The 20,000-nt window shown below is 37.4% G+C and overlaps 1 protein-coding gene across 4 annotated transcripts in view; it reads left to right on the forward strand.

Annotated features, from left to right (window-relative positions):
* The window catches only part of LOC115220869 (carnosine synthase 1-like), a 33,063-nt gene that overhangs the window by 2,211 nt on the left and 10,852 nt on the right, over positions 1-20,000 (forward strand). Inside the window, exons 1-4 of one of the 4 annotated variants that reach the window (XM_029791050.2) lie at positions 1,892-1,903; positions 12,278-12,395; positions 16,606-16,972; positions 19,816-20,000. The exon at positions 19,816-20,000 is cut by the window's right edge and continues 192 nt beyond it. In XM_029791050.2, the coding sequence (XP_029646910.1) occupies positions 12,300-12,395; positions 16,606-16,972; positions 19,816-20,000 (648 nt within the window). In that variant the 5' untranslated portion in view covers positions 1,892-1,903; positions 12,278-12,299. Of the gene's footprint in view, positions 1-1,891; positions 1,904-3,639; positions 3,667-5,375; positions 5,437-12,277; positions 12,396-16,605; positions 16,973-19,815 lie in introns of those variants that run through there. The other 3 variants (XM_029791049.2, XM_029791048.2, XM_029791047.2) reach the window with 3 other exon arrangements.

A 20,000-nucleotide genomic window follows, 5' to 3' on the forward strand; every position in this document is an offset into this window, starting at 1 on the left:
TATCTATATATATAAAACTGTAGTTGTGTGAGTGTCTGTCCCCTTCGGTTTAGATTCCTAACTACTCCCACAAGAGGAAAAAATAACACACTTAGAAAGAAAAGAAAAACAACAGCAAACAGAAATAATAGGTAAGTAAATGGATCTTTTCGGTTTGAACGGCAGTTTTTTCTAGCGGTGTCATATGAAATTGTCACCCATAATTATAACCCTAGTATCGATCTATTGCATTTCAGTGTTTTAGGGTTAGGGTTATGGTTAGGATTAGGGTTTTGGGGGAAGGGTATTTTTTTTCTTCAGAAATGGAAATAAACCCAATCTGTTTCTTAAACGAGGGATATATTCATATGGCACAGAATGTTTTCACCAAAATAGACGTCATTGATTGGTTGAAATTGCAGAAATTGAAGAAGAAAAAAAAAAACAAATATCTTACAAACTATGGAATTTTCTCAATAAAGCCAAGAGAAAAAGATGTTTTATGTAACACATTCTACCAGTATACGAAGTTTAAAAGCGTTTAGTTAGGTGGAAATTATTTTTTAAAAAACTGCCGGTCAAACCGAAAAGATCGAAGTAAATTTCATTGTCATCCTCTCGTCTTCATCATTATCGTCTTCATCATTGATGCTGTCGTTGTTGTAGTTGTTGTCAGAGTCAGTTAAGGCCTAGGCGGCTATCTTTCGTTTTGCATCGGAAGAACGTGAAACATAAAGCGTTCGGTAATTTCCGTAAAGAAATTTTATTTATTTCTTTTTGTAGGTGTTTAAAGTGCATTTCCTTTGATCTCACGATGATAACAGAGTGTATATGTCGTGAGTGTGAGACAAAAAGTGTGTGTTGTATGTGTACATATGTGTGAAAGACATAGAGAGAGAGAGAGAGAGAGAGAGAGAGAGAGAGAGAGAAAGGTGTGTTGAAGGAAAAGTAGAAAGCTGTTGACTAGGTATAGTGTCCATTATCCAAAAGCTGATATTAACTGGTTGTACTTGAAGAGAGACCAGAGTGGAAGAGGCTTAAATCCTTAAATCTATTATAGCCTCAGGCTGACCAAAGCCTTTTGAGTGGATTTTGTAGACAGAAATTGAAAGAAGCCTGTTGTGTATATATACTAGCAGTATCGCCCGGCGTTGCTCGGGTTTGTAAGGGAAATAACTATATAAGCATTTTTAGAGAGTTACTTCCTTTATAGATGCCAATTCGGGCTTTCTTAGCCATTTCTGTTTTGGTGTCTTCAAGCCATGAAGTCGTTGTTCTAAAAGAACGCTGGTCTCCTTGACAACGCATTACGACGTTGATTTCCTTACACTCCCTTCCCCACAGCTTCACGAGGGAGCGAAGAAGGGGGAGAAGCAAACACAGGTGCAGGTGTGACCATGGACGCCAACTCCGCCGCCATCGACACACGAAAAATTATGCATTAAAATGGAATAAAAAATGATATTAAATTATTTTTAAAATCGTTGACTCATCTTAGACGCGCACTAATAGCCAGACGGGCTCGATATTAATCACGACTATAAGAAACCCGAATTTGGTTAAACTGCACCGCAAAATGTAGGAGGAGTTAGGAATCTAAATCGTAGGAGACACACACTCACACAACTACAGTTTTATATATATAGATATATATATATATGTGTGTGTGTGTGTGTGTGTGTGTGTATAAATAAAATAAGAGGCTTTCAATAGGGAAGCATTGTGCTTTCGTTTCTTGTGCTAGGCCACTGGTAATAATAATTTATTATTACCCTATTTTATTATATGCATATATCTATATATAATAAAACTGTAGTTGTGTGAGTGTCTGTCCCCTTCGGTTTAGATTCATAACTACTCCCACAAGAGGAAAAAATAACACACTTAGAAAGAAAAGAAAAACAACAGCAAACAGAAATAATAGGTAAGTAAATGGATCTTTTCGGTTTGAACGGCAGTTTTTTCTAGCGGTGTCATATGAAATTGTCACCCATAATTATAACCCTAGTATCGATCTATTGCATTTCAGTGTTTTAGGGTTAGGGTTATGGTTAGGATTAGGGTTTTGGGGGAAGGGTATTTTTTTTCTTCAGAAATGGAAATAAACCCAATCTGTTTCTTAAACGAGGGACATATTCATATGGCACAGAATATTTTCACCTAAATAGACGTCATTGATTGGTTGAAATTGCAGAAATTGAAGAAGAAAAAAACAACAAATATCTTACAAACTATGGAATTTTCTCAATAAAGCCAAGAGAGAAAAAGGTGTTTTATGTAACACATTCTACCAGTATACGAAGTTTAAAAGCGTTTAGTTAGGTGGAAATTATTTTTTAAAAAACTGCCGGTCAAACCGAAAAGATCCAAGTAAATTTCATTGTCATCCTCTCGACTTCATCATTATCGTCTTCATCATTGATGCTGTCGTTGTTGTAGTTGTTGTCAGAGTCAGTTAAGGCCTAGGCGGCTATCTTTCGTTTTGCATCGGAAGAACGTGAAACATAAAGCGTTCGGTAATTTCCGTAAAAAAAATTTTATTATTTTTTTGTAGGTGTTTAAAGTGCATTTCCTTTGATCTCACGATGATAACAGAGTGTATATGTCGTGAGTGTGAGACAAAAAGTGTGTGTTGTATGTGTACATATGTGTGAAAGACATACAGAGAGAGAGAGAGAGAGAAAGAGAGAGAGAGAGAGAGAGGTGTTGAAGGAAAAGTAGAAAGCTGTTGACTATGTATAGTGTCCATCATCCCAAAGCTGATATTAAATGGTTGTACTTGAAGAGAGACCAGAGTGGAAAAGGCTTAAATCCTTAAATCTATTATAGCCTCAGGCTGACCAAAGCCTTTTGAGTGGATTTTGTAGACAGAAATTGAAAGAAGCCTGTTGTGTATATATACTAGCAGTATCGCCCGGCGTTGCTCGGGTTTGTAAGGGAAATAACTATATAAGCATTTTTAGAGAGTTACTTCCTTATAGATGCCAATTCGGGCTTTCTTAGCCATTTCTGTTTTGGTGTCTTCAAGCCATGAAGTCGTTGTTCTAAAAGAACGCTGGTCTCCTTGACAACGCATTACGACGTTGATTTCCTTACACTCCCTTCCCCACAGCTTCACGAGGGAGCGAAGAAGGGGGAGAGAAGCAAACACAGGTGCAGGTGTGACATGGACGCCAACTCCGCCGCCATCGACACACGAAAAATTATGCATTAAAATGGAATAAAAAATGATATTAAATTATTTTTAAAATCGTTGACTCATCTTAGACGCGCACTAATAGCCAGACGGGCTCGATATTAATCACGACTATAAGAAACCCGAATTTGGTTAAACTGCACCGCAAAATGTAGGAGGAGTTAGGAATCTAAATCGTAGGAGACACACACTCACACAACTACAGTTTTATATATATAGATATATATATATATGTGTGTGTGTGTGTGGTGTGTATAAATAAAATAAGAGGCTTTCAATAGGGAAGCATTGTGCTTTCGTTTCTTGTGCTAGGCCACTGGTAATAATAATTTATTATTACCCTATTTTATTATATGCATATATCTATATATATAAAACTGTAGTTGTGTGAGTGTCTGTCCCCTTCGGTTTAGATTCATAACTACTCCCACAAGAGGAAAAAATAACACACTTAGAAAGAAAAGAAAAACAACAGCAAACAGAAATAATAGGTAAGTAAATGGATCTTTTCGGTTTGAACGGCAGTTTTTTCTAGCGGTGTCATATGAAATTGTCACCCATAATTATAACCCTAGTATCGATCTATTGCATTTCAGTGTTTTAGGGTTAGGGTTATGGTTAGGATTAGGGTTTTGGGGGAAGGGTATTTTTTTTCTTCAGAAATGGAAATAAACCCAATCTGTTTCTTAAACGAGGGATATATTCATATGGCACAGAATATTTTCACCAAAATAGACGTCATTGATTGGTTGAAATTGCAGAAATTGAAGAAGAAGAAAAAAACAACAAATATCTTACAAACTATGGAATTTTCTCAATAAAGCCAAGAGAAAAAGATGTTTTATGTAACACATTCTACCAGTATACGAAGTTTAAAAGCGTTTAGTTAGGTGGAAATTATTTTTAAAAAAACTGCCGGTCAAACCGAAAAGATCCAAGTAAATTTCATTGTCATCCTCTCGACTTCATCATTATCGTCTTCATCATTGATGCTGTCGTTGTTGTAGTTGTTGTCAGAGTCAGTTAAGGCCTAGGCGGCTATCTTCGTTTTGCATCGGAAGAACGTGAAACATAAAGCGTTCGGTAATTTCCGTAAAAAAAATTTTATTTATTTCTTTTTGTAGGTGTTTAAAGTGCATTTCTTTGATCTCACGATGATAACAGAGTGTATATGTCGTGAGTGTGAGACAAAAAGTGTGTGTTGTATGTGTACATATGTGTGAAAGACATACAGAGAGAGAGAGAGAGAAGAAGAGAGAGAGAGAGAGAGAGAGAGGTGTGTGAAGGAAAAGTAGAAAGCTGTTGACTATGTATAGTGTCCATCATCCCAAAGCTGATATTAACTGGTTGTACTTGAAGAGAGACCAGAGTGGAAGAGGCTTAAATCCTTAAATCTATTATAGCCTCAGGCTGACCAAAGCCTTTTGAGTGGATTTTGTAGACAGAAATTGAAAGAAGCCTGTTGTGTATATATACTAGCAGTATCGCCCGGCGTTGCTCGGGTTTGTAAGGGAAATAACTATATAAGCATTTTTAGAGAGTTACTTCCTTATAGATGCCAATTCGGGCTTTCTTAGCCATTTCTGTTTTGGTGTCTTCAAGCCATGAAGTCGTTGTTCTAAAAGAACGCTGGTCTCCTTGACAACGCATTACGACGTTGATTTCCTTACACTCCCTTCCCCACAGCTTCACGAGGGAGCGAAGAAGGGGGAGAAGCAAACACAGGTGCAGGTGTGACCATGGACGCCAACTCCGCCGCCATCGACACACGAAAAATTATGCATTAAAATGGAATAAAAAATGATATTAAATTATTTTTAAAATCGTTGACTCATCTTAGACGCGCACTAATAGCCAGACGGGCTCGATATTATCACGACTATAAGAAACCCGAATTTGGTTAAACTGCCACCGCAAAATGTAGGAGGAGTTAGGAATCTAAATCGTAGGAGACACACACTCACACAACTACAGTTTTATATATATAGATATATATATATATGTGTGTGTGTGTGTGTGTGTATAAATAAAATAAGAGGCTTTCAATAGGGAAGCATTGTGCTTTCGTTTCTTGTGCTAGGCCACTGGTAATAATAATTTATTATTACCCTATTTTATTATATGCATATATATATATATATATAAAACTGTAGTTGTGTGAGTGTCTGTCCCCTTCGGTTTAGATTCATAACTACTCCCACAAGAGGAAAAAATAACACACTTAGAAAGAAAAGAAAAACAACAGCAAACAGAAATAATAGGTAAGTAAATGGATCTTTTCGGTTTGAACGGCAGTTTTTTCTAGCGGTGTCATATGAAATTGTCACCCATAATTATAACCCTAGTATCGATCTATTGCATTTCAGTGTTTTAGGGTTAGGGTTATGGTTAGGATTAGGGTTTTGGGGGAAGGGTATTTTTTTTTCTTCAGAAATGGAAATAAACCCAATCTGTTTCTTAAACGAGGGACATATTCATATGGCACAGAATATTTTCACCTAAATAGACGTCATTGATTGGTTGAAATTGCAGAAATTGGAAGAAGAAGAAAAAAACAACAAATATCTTACAAACTATGGAATTTTCAATAAAGCCAAGAGAAAAAGGTTGTTGTTTTATGTAACACATTCTACCAGTATACGAAGTTAAAAGCGTTTAGTTAGGTGGAAATTATTTTTAAAAAACTGCCGGTCAAACGAAAAGATCCAAGTAAATTTCATTGTCATCCTCTCGTCTTCATCATTATCGTCTTCATCATTGATACTGTCGTTGTTGTAGTTGTTGTCATAGTCAGTTACGGCCTAGGCGGCTATCTTTCGTTTTGCATCGGAAGAACGTGAAACATAAAGCGTTCGGTAATTTCCGTAAAAAAATTTTATTTATTTCTTTTTGTAGGTGTTTAAAGTGCATTTCCTTTGATCTCACGATGATAACAGAGTGTATATGTCGTGAGTGTGAGACAGAAAGTGTGTGTTGTATGTGTACATATGTGTGAAAGACATAGAGAGAGAGAGAGATAGAGAGAGAGGTGTGTTGCTGTGTGTGTGTGAGGGAGGAAGTAGCAGAACATTTTTTTAACTTATTTTTTCTCACACCTTTTTTGGGGTGTGTGAGTGATTGACTAAGAGAGAGAGAGAGAGAGAGAGAGAGAGAGAGAGAGAGAGAGAGAGAGAGAGAGAGAGAGAGAAGAGAGAGAGAGAGAAGGTGTGTTGAAGGAAAAGTAGAAAGCTGTTGACTATGTATAGTGTCCATCATCCCAAAGCTGATATTAACTGGTTGTACTTGAAGAGAGACCAGAGTGGAAAAGGCTTAAATCCTTAAATCTATTATAGCCTCAGGCTGACCAAAGCCTTTTGAGTGGATTTTGTAGACAGAAATTGAAAGAAGCCTGTTGTGTATATATACTAGCAGTATCGCCCGGCGTTGCTCGGGTTTGTAAGGGAAATAACTATATAAGCATTTTTAGAGAGTTACTTCCTTTATAGATGCCAATTCGGGCTTTCTTAGCCATTTCTGTTTTGGTGTCTCCAAGCTTATCATCTCTCCACGTGCGGTCAACACAACCCCACCATTTATTGATCTATATATATATATATATATATATATATATATATATATATATATATATTATATATATATATATATATATATATATTATATATATATATATATATGCATATATGTGTATATATATGTATGTGTGTGCTTGTTATTTGTGTCTGTGTTTGTCCATCCACCATCGCTTGATAACCGATGTTAGTGTGTTTACATACCAGTCACATAGCGGTTTGGCAAAAGACACAGATAGAATAAGTATTAGGCTTACAAAGAATAAGTACTGAGGTCAATTCGTTCGACTAAAGGTGGTGCTCCAGCATGGCCACAGTTAAATGACTGAAACAAATAAAAGAGTAAAAGAAAAAAAATGCTATGTTGCTCACTAATTGAGCCATCATACCCATTTCATTCCAGGATTATAAAGAAAGAAAAAAAACATTTTTTAAATACAATCCCTTAAAATTTGTAAATGCCAGAATTTAAAGTATGAATATTATAAAGGTTATGCCTGTAATAAATGGTGCATTAGGTACTGTGAGTAATGATATGGACAAATGATTGAAGGAGATTAAAGTGGAATATCCTGTTGAGCTTCTTAGGAACAAGAAAGATTATCAGAGTGTTTCCGAGTACTTCAAAGATTATTGAAAGCTTGTGAATATCTAAGGTAACATGCAGTGACCTGACACCCACATAAATTCCATCGGGAACAAGACCAAACCTGCATCAAATCAAATAACAACAACAACGACGATGACGACAACGACGACGATAATAATAATAATAATAAATAATAATAATAATAATATAATAATAATAATAATAATAATAATAATAATAATAATAATATAATAATAATAATAATAGTTATAATAATAAAATAATAATAATAATATTAATAATAATAATAATAATAACTAATAATAATGATAATGATAATGATAATGATAATAATAATGATAATGATAATGATGATAATGACGATAATGACGATAACAACGATAATGACGATAACGACGATAACGACGATAACGACAATAACGATAATGACAATAATAATAATAATAATAATAATAAATAATAAATGCCCTGATGCAGTACCAGACAGTTGCTCTCATGGCTTCTGATCTTAACCAATTGGAAGTGTTATCATGTACATTGTTTTGTCTTGGGCTACACCAAATATTCTGCTCAATTCCACAGATTTGCTTGTCAGTTGTTTGACTTTAACCAGTTGAGCATGTCCCTTAATGTCTGACGATATGTGCATCTCTGAGCATGAGCAGAAGTAGTTATGGAGAATCATACCCTTGTGTTGAGAGGGATTCTTTGGGGTTTGAGTAATTCACCTCTGGAAACATGGGTGTTTCGTTCAACATCCTTAAACAACCCTTATTCAAGGACCTTTTGAGCGGGATGGGTTACTTGACCAGAAGAAAATTCTAACTGGGCCCCACCTGCAATGTCATGTGCTGTTTATCTTGACATAAGATTACCATGTTTGTCCCCTCTATGTTTAGCCCCTTGTGGGCAATAAAGAAATAGGAATTCATTTTTTCACCAAAAAATGTCAATTTTGCCATTAAACGCAACGCTGGAATAACCATGGCAATCTCGTTGCAGTAACCTGCAGTAGACAGCATCATGGTGGTGTTCCACCTGCCTTCATACCTGACCTCTATGTTCTCAATGTCCTGGTGGAATCTTTTTCCTTGCCCCTCACTTATTGTTCTATGATTTTCCAGGAAGTAGTCCAGATAACTACGCAGGAAATGCATGTTTACACTCATTTTGCAGCCCAGTGCTCAAAAACTGGTTAACAGGGTCTGCACAAGACCTTCATAATTTGATGGCTTCCTGTTTCCTAGGAAATCAGACACAACTGCAGCAAAAGCATCCCATGCTTCTTTTGCAATGCTAGACATGGTCTCCAAAAAATAGCTCGTCCTGCAATAGCCACCTAATATGTGGTCTGTCAAACAAACCAACCTTAATTTCCTCACAAGACAAAACTGGAAACTTTCTGCTTAAGTATTTAAAGCAGTCACTGAATCAATATTTCAACACATGTTTTGCACACTACATGGGGTGCACAGGCTTTGTCTTCTCACCCAGTTTCATGCTAAAGTAAGTATGGTAAGCTTTCTTCATAAAATCTGTGATTTTGTTTCACTGCCTAGGTATAACATCCACAAATATAGCAGAAGATATAGGGCCTGTTTTTACATTTCCTTCTCTCACAACTGGCCTTATTTCTGAAATCCAAAAACATATTCAAGCTAGTTGTCTCCTGGGAAAAACATTTTCAGAACTGTCAACAGTTGTGGCTGTGTGGTAAGTAGCTTGCTTATGAACCACTTGGGCAAGTGTATTCTACTATAGCCTTGGGCTAACCAAAGCCTTGTGAGTGGATTTAGTTGATGGAAACTGAAAGAAGCCCATTGTATAAATGTATGTATATATGTATGTGTGTGTATATGTTCGTGTGTCTGTGTTTGTCCCCCCAACATTGCTTGACAACCAATACTGGTGTGTTTACGACCCCGTAACTTAGCGGTTCAGCAAAAGAGACCGATAAAATAAGTATTAGGGTCGATTTGCTTGACTCAAGTCGGTGCTCCTGGGGTACTCTTAAATGGGCTTCTTTCAGTTTCCGTTTACCAAATCCACTTATATATATATATGTGTGTGTGTGTGTGTGTCTGTGTGTCTGTTTGTCCCCCCAACATCGTTTGACAATCGATGCTGGTGTGTTTACGACCCCATAACTTAGCAGTTCAGCAAAAGAGACTGTTATAAAAGGTACTAGGCTTACAAAGAATAAATCCTGGGGCGATTTGCTCAACAAAAGGCGGTACCCCAGCATGGCCACAGTCAAATGACTGAAACAAGAAAAAGAGTTATAATGTAAGCAAATGCAGATTAGTGATGGCAAAGTTTGATAAAGAGCCTACCTAAGATGAAGCTCTTTTCACAGTTCTTTGACCATACTTGATAAAAAAGTGATCCATGTGATCTCACAATTAAAACATTAAGGGCACATTCAAAATACTAACTATCATAAGAGACTGTTAAATGCTCAACAAAAATGTATCTTATCTAGTTTGCAGTGATAGTTACACTAAATCAACCAGAGTGTGAGCATATCTGCAAACAAATTCCACAAAAGCACCATTTGAGCGTGGCCGTTGCCAGTACCGCCTGACTGGCCTTCGTGCCGGTGGCATGTAAAAGCACTCACTACATTCTTGGAGTGGTTGGCGTTAGGAAGGGCATCCAGCTGTAGAAACTTTGCCAGCTCAAGATTGGAGTCTGGTACAGCCATCTGATTCACCAGTCCTCGGTCAAATTGTCCAATCCATGCTATTATACAATAATAATGATGATGATGATGATGATGATGATGATGATGATGATGATGATGATGATGATGATGATGATGATGATGATGGTGATGATGTTGATGATGTTGATGATGATGATGATGATGATGATGTTGATGATGATGATGATGATGATGATGATGATGATGTTTTCACTTTTGTAGTTGTATTTACTTTAAATGACATTGAAAAACTATGTTTTCAAAGTTACGTCAAGCTCCATATATGGATTTGCATTTGACGAAGTCAAACCTATCCTTAGAAATGCTGACAATACCAGAAATGTTGAAAAATGGACATTTGAGTTTGTGAAAAATCTTGACTTGATAGAGCAAAATGGATTTCATTTTTAAAATCAACCCCCTAGACTTAGTAGGAAACATGTCTCCAACATCAGACAACGAAACCCCTGTTCCTTGTTCCCCAGTGTAATAATAACAATTTCTTTTATTATTCACAGGGACATAATAATGCATTATGCATTATAAGAGTGTTGAATTGCTCCTTTGCAGGATGTGTCGCAGCAAAAATGAAACAGTCTCACATATTGTGAATGAGTGTAGCAAATAGACTCCAAAAGAATACAAAAGGAAACATGATAAAGTAGTTAAGTGGTTTTATTGAAGTGTAAGAAGTGCAGTGTTGAAAGGACACTGAAATGGTGTGAACAGAAATCAAAAAGTGTCACCAAGAATGAGGGTCAGATTAATCCTTGGTTTGTGGGGTTCCTTGATTGGCCCTAGTTGTAGTTTCTTCTGTATCAGGACGACTGCGTCATTCATGTTATCACAATACTTTGTATTCTATGTATATCTTGATTGCATTTCGTTGTCTTTTCCATTCCTTTTTATGCATCCTTATACATAAACTCCACACAAATTGTTGCCTGTTCTTTTCACATTCTCCCATTTATGTGGCTAATAAAAAAATTATTATTATTATTATTATTATTATTACTTTGAAAGCCAGATGTCTTACCCAGAAACAAAACATCCTCTTCATTTATGTGACTAATAAAAAAAATGCTGGCCTGTGACTCTAAGTCAGAAACAATTAATGAAGGCAGCGAGTTGGCAGAAGCTTTAGCGCGCTGGGAAAAATGCTTAGCGGTATTTCATCTGCCACTATGTTTTGAGTTCAAATTCCGCCGAGGTCAACTTTGCCTTTCATCCTTTCGGAGTCGATAAAATTAAGTACCAGTTTCACACTGGGGTCGATGTAATCAACCTAATCCCTTTGTCTGTCCTTGTTTGTCCTCTCTGTGTTTAGCCCCTTGTGGGTAGTAAAGAAATGGGTATTTTGCCTGTCTTAACGATCTGAGTTCAAATTCCGCCGAGGTCGACTTTGCCTTTCATCCTTTCGGGGTCGATAAAATTAAGTACCAGCTTCGCACTGGGTTCGATGTAATCGACTTAATCCGTTTGTCTGTCCTTGTTTGTCCTCTCTGTGTTTAGCCCCTTGTGGGTAGTAAAGAAATAAGAAACAATAAATAAAGATGGAATGATGGTAGAATTGTTAGAGTGTCTGGGAAAATGTTTTGCAGTATTTCTTCTCATGCTTTTTGTTTTGAGTTTAAATCTTGTTGTGATCAACTTTACCTTTCATCTTTTGAGAGTTAATAAAATAAAGTACTTTGGAAGTATTTGTGATGGACATTATGGGCTAAGTCCCACATATAGGCGCAGGAGTGACTGTGTGGTAAGAAGCTTGCTAACCAACCACATGGTTCCGGGTTCAGTCCCACTGCGTGGCATCTTGGGCAAGTGTCTTCTGCTATAGCCTCGGGTCGACCAAAGCCTTGTGAGTGGATTTGGTTGATGGAAACTGAAAGAAGCCTGTCGTATATATATATATATATATATATATATATGTATGTATGTGTGTGTATATGTTTGTGTATTTGTGTTTGTCCCTCTAGCATTGCTTGACAACCGGTGCTGGTGTGTTTACGTCCCCGTCACTTAGCGGTTCGGCAAAAGAGACCGATAAAATAAGTACTGGGCTTGCAAAGAATAAGTCCCGGTGTCGATTTACTCGACCAAAGGCGGTGCTCCAGCATGGCCGCAGTCAAATGACTGAAACAAGTAAAAGAGCAAAAGAGTAAGAGTATATCAAATTTACTGGGCTTGTGACTAAACCAGAAACTATTTTTTTCCTTCAGCACATCATATTTTTAGTCAACGATGGAAGCTGTTACCAGTTCTCTAAATAAAAGCATTCATGTTAAGAATCCTCCAACAAGTTGGCAGACAGAAGAGGATATTTACAAAGAAGTTCAAGTAAGTATTTTCACACATTCAAATTCACACATATGTAACACATATAGACAGAAACATGCACATATAACATATGTATACACACACATTTCTATTATCTACTAGCAGTATCGCCCGGCGTTGCTCGGGTTTGTAAGGGAAATAACTATATAAGCATTTTTAGAGAGTTATAGCCAAAAAATAGCAAAAAAATGTATTAAAAATGGAAAAAAATTATGGTAAATTCTTTTTTAAATCGTTGACTCATCGTAGACATTTTTAGAGAGTTACTTCCCTTATATAATAGCGAAAAAAATGCATTAAAATGGAAAAAAATGATGGTAAATTTTTTTTTAAATCGTAGACTCATCGTAGACGCGCGCTAATACCCAGAAGGGCTCGATATGAATTACGACTATAAGATACCCGGTTTTGGCTAAACTGCACTGCAAAATGTGGGAGTAGTTAGGAATCTAAATCGTAGGAGACAGACAGCACACAACCTCACTTTTATATATAAAGATATCAACAGTTTTATTTGTCACGTGGTAGAAATTATGTTGGGCAAGCTTTAGTTGATTGTAATCATAAGGCTACCAACTTCTTGTATAGCTGCAGGCCAACCAATACCTTATGAGTGAATTTAGTAAATGGAAACTGTGTGGAAGCTTGTTGTATATATGTATATTGTATGTATGTGTGTGATTCTTTATGTTTATGTTTGTCCAACTCGACTGTTTGACAACCGATGTGGGTTTGTTTATGTTCCAATTACTTGTGGTTTTGCAAAAGAGACCAATAGAATAAATATCAAATTCACAAATAAGTACTGGGGTAAGCTAGTGAACCCCTCCCCACAAGGTCTACGTTTAATCAGGCATTTGAGGATGAAATCCTCCGTCCCCTTTCCACCTTCCTCCACTTCCTGCAAAATTCCAAGGAGGGAGAGTTGAAGGAGAGGAAGGACTTCATGGAAAAGTCTGAGTAGGGGGACTTCCTGGAAAATTCTAAAGAGAGGGGGTTGAAGGTAGGGAAGGGGAGGGTTTACTATCTGGAAAAGTCCAAGGAGGGGGAATTGAAGGGGAGGGAGTACTTCCTGGATAAGTCTGAAGAAGAGAACTACCTGAAAATTCTTGGGAGGGTATTTGAAGGGGAGGAAAGGGTGGGAGAACTACCTGGAAAAGTCCAAAAAGGGGAATTTACTGAAAAAAATCCAAGGATGGGGGTTGCAGAGGAGGAAGGACTTCCTGGAAAAGTCTGAGAAGAGGGACTTCCTGGGAAGTTCTGAGGAGGGAAGGAAGTACCTCCTGGAAAAGTACAAGGAGGGGGACATCCTGGAAAATTCCAAGGAAGGGAGTTGAAGGGCAGGAAGGGGAGGGACTAAACTCTTCAAGGCAGTACCCCAGTATCACCAGATGCTTAGGTTTTGTTTATGGTCAAGATATCTGGTTTTCAAATGGACCAGTCTAATCCACCACATGACATTTACTCATTATACAGTAACTCTTAATGATGCAATTTCTCTTTCCTGGCCTCTCCTGTTATTTTCTATGTTTATATATCAACAATTATTTATAAAAAAAAAAGAAAAAAGAGAAAAACTGATGCATCGCTACTATTGTTAATCATGAAGCATTTGTCAGTCGGTTCATTTTCTGTCTTTGTTACTAACTCTCACTCTCTCTCTCACTCCCTCCCCCCATCCATCCATCCATCCATCCATCCATCCATCCATACATACATACAATCATACATACATACATATATATATATGCATGCACACACACGTATATACATCGAACTAACAACAGAAGCTCGATGATCCCTGCTCAGGAGAATTTCATCCATCCATCCATCCTTCCATCCATCCATCCGTCCGTCCGTCCGTCCGTCCTTCCATCCATCCATCCATCCATCCATCCATCCATCCATCCATCCTTCTTTCCGTCCGTCCGTCCGTCCGTCCGTCCTTCCATCCATCCATCCATCCATCCATCCATCCTTCCTTCCTTCCTTCCTTCCGTCCGTCCGTCCATCCATCCATCCATCCATCCATCCTTCCTTCCTTCCTTCCTTCCATCCATCCATCCATCCACCCAACCATCCATCCATCTAAATTCAAACACACAAATAATTTCTAACAGGCATTTCGTTTTAAACTCCCTCTCTCTGTCTATCCTACAGTGTCGAGTTTTGATTCTGGGTTGGTCTATTGGGTTGGTTTTGATTCCGGGTTGACACAAATGAACTTTTGTTGTGTCCTTGAGAAATGTAAATACACCACATTGTTACATTTACTTGTTCTAAAATCTGTATGGGAGGTTGTCAGTTTTTATCCTCTGATCAATTCTGGTCAACTTGATGAAAGGCATTCCAATTGATACCATCCCCAGGTTTCCTTTTTTTCCCTATAAGAATTACATCCAGGATCATAATATTTTCTTAGATTGTAGGTTGTGATCTGAGGAAGATTAAGTTTCTATCTTTGCCAGGAAAAAATAGTCTCAAAGGGTTATGTAAATGTGTGAACAAAATTTTCAAGACATAATTTAAGACTAGAAAATCCATGCTAATGTTTGAGCATTTTGAAAAAATTCCTTACAAACAAATATGCTTTATCAGGTAAGTTAAAGAATAATTTATTCTATTTTTTAAACTAAATTTCCTACTTTAAAACAGAGTTGTTTACTCTTTTACTTGTTTCAGTCATTTGACTGTGGCCATGCTGGAGCACCGCCTTTAGTCGAGCTAATCGACCCCAGAATTTATTCTTTGTAAGCCCAGTACTTATTCTATCAGTCTCTTTTGCCGAACCGCTAAGTTACAGTGACGTAAGCACACCAGCATCAGTTGTCAAGCGATGTTGCGGAGGGGGGGGGGGCGGACAAACACAGACACACAAACATATACACACATACATATATATATATATATATATATATATATATATATATATATATATATATATATATATATATATATATATACATATATACATACATATATACGACGGGTTTCTTTCAGTTTCCGTCTACCAAATCCACTCACAAGGCTTTGGTCAGTCTGAAGACACTTGCCCAAGGTGCCACGCAGTGGGACTGCACCTGGAACCATGTGGTTCGTAAGCAAGCTACTTACTGCCCTGCCACTCCTACACCTTTTTTTTTTTTTTCTGCGACGACCGCCGGAAAAATGGGGCGCACCGGGATGCCGAGTCCGACGCCAACGCTACAGCCCCGTACCGGTCCGCTGCTTCGCGTGAAGACGTGTTCCGGCGCCCGGCGGCGCGACGCCGAGCGAACGGCGACGCGGCCGCGCGGGAGCGAGGCGACACACACGGCCCGACCGACCCGGTCCTCGGAGCCAATCCTTCTTCCGAAGGTACGGATCCATTTTGCCGACTTCCCTTACCTACATTGGCGCTATCGACGAGAGGCTGTACACCTTGGAGACCTGCTGCGGATGGTGGGTACGGACCGACTCGAGAGCTGCGATTCGTTACGGACCACGAGTGTGTGTGTCCGTGTGTTATCCACGCGCATCAAAGCGGCGATTTCACTTGAGAGAGTTCTCGGTCGAGTGCACGAGTCGAAAGAGTTATGCGGCCGGTCGATTGCCGGGGAGTAAGTCTGAGTTACGACTCAGACCACGAGTGTGTGTGTCCGTGTGTTATCCACGCGCATCGAAGCGGCGATTTCACTTGAGAGAACAGTGTCGGTCGGGGAGTTTGACTGGGGCGGTACGTCTGTCAAACGGTAACGCAGGTGTCCCAAGGCGAGCTCAGCGTGGACGGAAACCACACGTCGAGCAAAAGGGCAAAAGCTCGCTCGATCTCGATTTTCAGTACGAATACGGACCGCGAAAGCGTGGCCCATCGATCGTTTCCGAATTACAGCGGCGAGCTATGCGTCCGCCGAGAGGTGTCAGAAAAGTTACCACAGGGATAACTGGCTTGTGGCGGCCAAGCGTTCGCATCTCGTGAACGCCTTCCGGCATCGGTGGCGGCTACGTCCACGCGTCCGTGGGCCGTACCGCGAGCGTGGGTTTGTTCTTTCGGTTTTGGGCACGGTCGCGCGGCGGAGGTATGCCAGTAATTTTATTTTCAGTGTACCACAAATCAAAACAGGTGAGAAACAATTATATAGAGGTATTCACGGTGGTTATTTTTGTTTAGAAGAACAGAGAAATTCGTTATATTTTCCATTTAATTTTCATTATTCTATTCCTGTTTTAGCAAGATGCTGAAGATACATGTCTTTTATGGAATTACCAATCTTTGGAAGTTCCCGACATTTTATCAAGCATTAATGAAGAAATTCCACGACAATGTTACAAAGCATTGCAGTATTCATTATTCGAAACCGGTTTCCCAGAGACGCAAGACAGAACATCCAAAGTTAAGGCTCTCTCCCATCAACAGGTTTCAATCACCGTTTTATCATCTCCTGTTGAATGTCTGAGTGTTTTGTTAGAAGGAGGCGAACAATGTCCTGGAAATATGCTCCTGGTTCTCTCAGATTCCTGGCTTAGCAAGGAACCATCTTCTACACAAAGTTGCAAATTCTCTTTGTACGTCAACAAGGCCATAGCTTTCTATAAAGGTAAGTTGTTTAATCTGCTAATCTCGATTTCTGATCTCGTTTCCTTAATTCTCTCTCCATTGAAACTGTTTTATCCACAGTTTTGGTATTTCACTCCTGTTTCTAAAGGATCAAGAAAATGTGAGGCACCTTCGCACTTGGCTAGGATGCTAGTCTCTCATACTTATTACTTACTTTAAATATATTTAATTTTCACTCATTGAAAAGTGGAGTTACATATTCATTGGATTACATAACGTGAGTGGCTGAGTACTCCACAGTCACTTACATCTTAAAAGTAATCCTCAAAGTACCAACAATGTAACAGATTGTATTTCATTGATGGTGCTTCATATATATATATATATATATATATATCAACCCATGCTAGCATGGAAAACAGACGTTAAACAATGATGATGATGATGATGTGTGTATAGTAAAATGGTGGAATGAAGAATTTGGGAAAATAGGTTACGTTCGTTAACACTGTGTACAAACTCTATACTTGGAATGACCAATCTTAAATACTGTTGGAACTTATTCACAAGGTATTGGAATCTTACATGTATACCATTCTGCCTAGATAATGGATCTGCAGATGCAATATCCCTGCACATCTCACATCTATTTTCATTCCTCCACTTCACTCTCTATTTCAAAAATAACTATTGCTTAACCATTTTCTCACACCGTCTCTGATGTAAACAACTGTAAGACCTTCTATTTATAAATGTTCTAAAATCTTTCACAGCCTTGGATTTTTATCTCATTCTGAAAATTTTATATATATGTATATATATATTTCGTTTTTGCCTTTTGTTAGCAAGATTCTTTAACTGTCACCAGACACAACAGAATATATATTTATAAATCTTAAATAATAAGCGTGAAAAATTGAATATTAATTTGATTAATATCAATTTAAAACAGTCGTCTAGCATATTGAAAAATTTGAAGATTCAGAAAAATATATATATATATATAATATATATAATATATGTGTGTGTGTGTGTGTGTGTGTGTGTGTGTGTGTGTTTGTCTGTGTGTGTGTGTGTGTGTGTATAGATAACCTATGTAGTAGATATATAATGAGGGCAAATTTAGCTATTTCTCTATTGGTGGAAAAAAATGATGAACAGCCTAAATCGATTTTTGAACCTTATTCATTTCTTGTCAGAGATGTGTACATCAATTTGTCGAATCTCAAAGAAACAACCACCCAATCTTGTTCATATACTCAATAAATTTAGCCGCTACAGAAAATAATACTTATTTTACGCTGGTATACAGAATTTTTAATTTTAGAGTTACTTGACATAAACTTAATTCTGTTGGAATTGACTTCAGATACAATAACCTTATCATCAATATTTCTAGAGGGATGGATGGTATTAGCTAGATTAATGTTAGCTTTAGTAAATGTATTAATATTTAACAGGTTGTTATTATGTGAAGAGATAATTTGTAAGAGATTTTTTGTGTTTGAAAAACCTATCCTAACTGTATGTGAATTGATTATAGAGTAATACCTAAAATTCTTTGGAAAATTCCTAACAACAGCTTGACGAAACAACAATGGGAGATTAGATTTAATTTGTCTCCCATATGGAAGAATTAACCAAATATTTAATTTAATTTAGCTAATACCATCCATCCCTCTAGAAATATTGATAACAAGATTATTGTATGTGAAGTCAATTCCAACAGAATTACGTTTATGTCAAGTAACTCTAAAATTAAAAATTCTATATACCAGTGTAAAATAAGTATCCATAATAAAGTACGATTTTACATTGGAAGCACGTCGTTACAGTTATCTAAAAGAATTTTTATCCATTACTCAACAATTACGGATAGGAATAAATGTAACAGTACAAGGCTCAGTAAATTAATTTGGGATCTAAAAGACTATAATGAACAATTTAATTTAGAATGGTTGATTCTCTCAATCTCGATACCTTATGATAAAAGCAAGGAATTCTGTCTTCTCTGAACTATTTTTCATTATTTTTTCGAAAAATCCCCTAGTAAATCCGATGTAAACATTGGCAAAAACACACCTTTAGTTCATATAAGTAATCTTTATCATTATATATAATTTAGACATTAATTTTCTTTTTATATTTAGCATTCACTAAAAAAATATCCCTCCTCTTTCTATAAGCTACTTCTGACGTTATATATAGCGTTTTTTCAAACAATATTAATAGCATTCAGTAAATCACTATACATATCCATCATTTTCTGTTAAAATGTCTTATTGATGAGTTTCATTTCTTCACTTCTCTGAAGAGAAGATTACATTGTTTTACACCATTTATTCCTTGGGAATAATATCAGTGAAATCTTCAAAACATGTTTCGGAAGTAAAAGTATTTGAATTATACCTGCATTAAACTCCATTCATTTATTTATATATTATACAAAAAATTCCACGTAAACCCGAAGTTTCTACCTTTAAAAACAAGGAGTTACAACCTCTTTGCTTGTGTGATTTTTTGCTACCCTGGTAACTATTTATCTATTTTTTCCATGTTAATTGTTAACGAGGGAAAAATACACTCATCTCTTTCTCTCTCTCTCTCTCTCTCTCTCCTCTCTCTCTCTCTCTCTATATATATATATATATATATATATATATATATATATTATGCTGAGGATGACTCCATTAATTAGGAGCAAGTTCCACACAATTTCTCTGGAGGAAATATACCACAAGGGTTTGAGCCAACGCAAAGTAGAATGTTGCATGGTGGTATTGAATTCCGGGGAACCTGATTGCCATAGAAAACTTCTTAACAGTTTGACTATACCTGGCAAAGAGCATCACTCATTCGTTTTTGCATGTTCTATTCCAACAGGGGGCTACAGTTTCCTAGAGACGTATCAACCGCCACGTCGTGTGACTTACTTTGTCAATTTCTTCACGGCCAACTGCACTGGAAATGCACACACGGAAGGTGAACACCTTGAACAAAACTTGGACTGTCCTATGAGTAGTTCATTGAAGCTGTTGAGTTATACCGATAACAAACTGTTGACTCGA

The sequence above is a fragment of the Octopus sinensis genome, linkage group LG17, assembly GCF_006345805.1.
Source record: "Octopus sinensis linkage group LG17, ASM634580v1, whole genome shotgun sequence".
In the NCBI taxonomy this organism is placed as follows: Eukaryota; Metazoa; Mollusca; class Cephalopoda; order Octopoda; family Octopodidae; genus Octopus; species Octopus sinensis.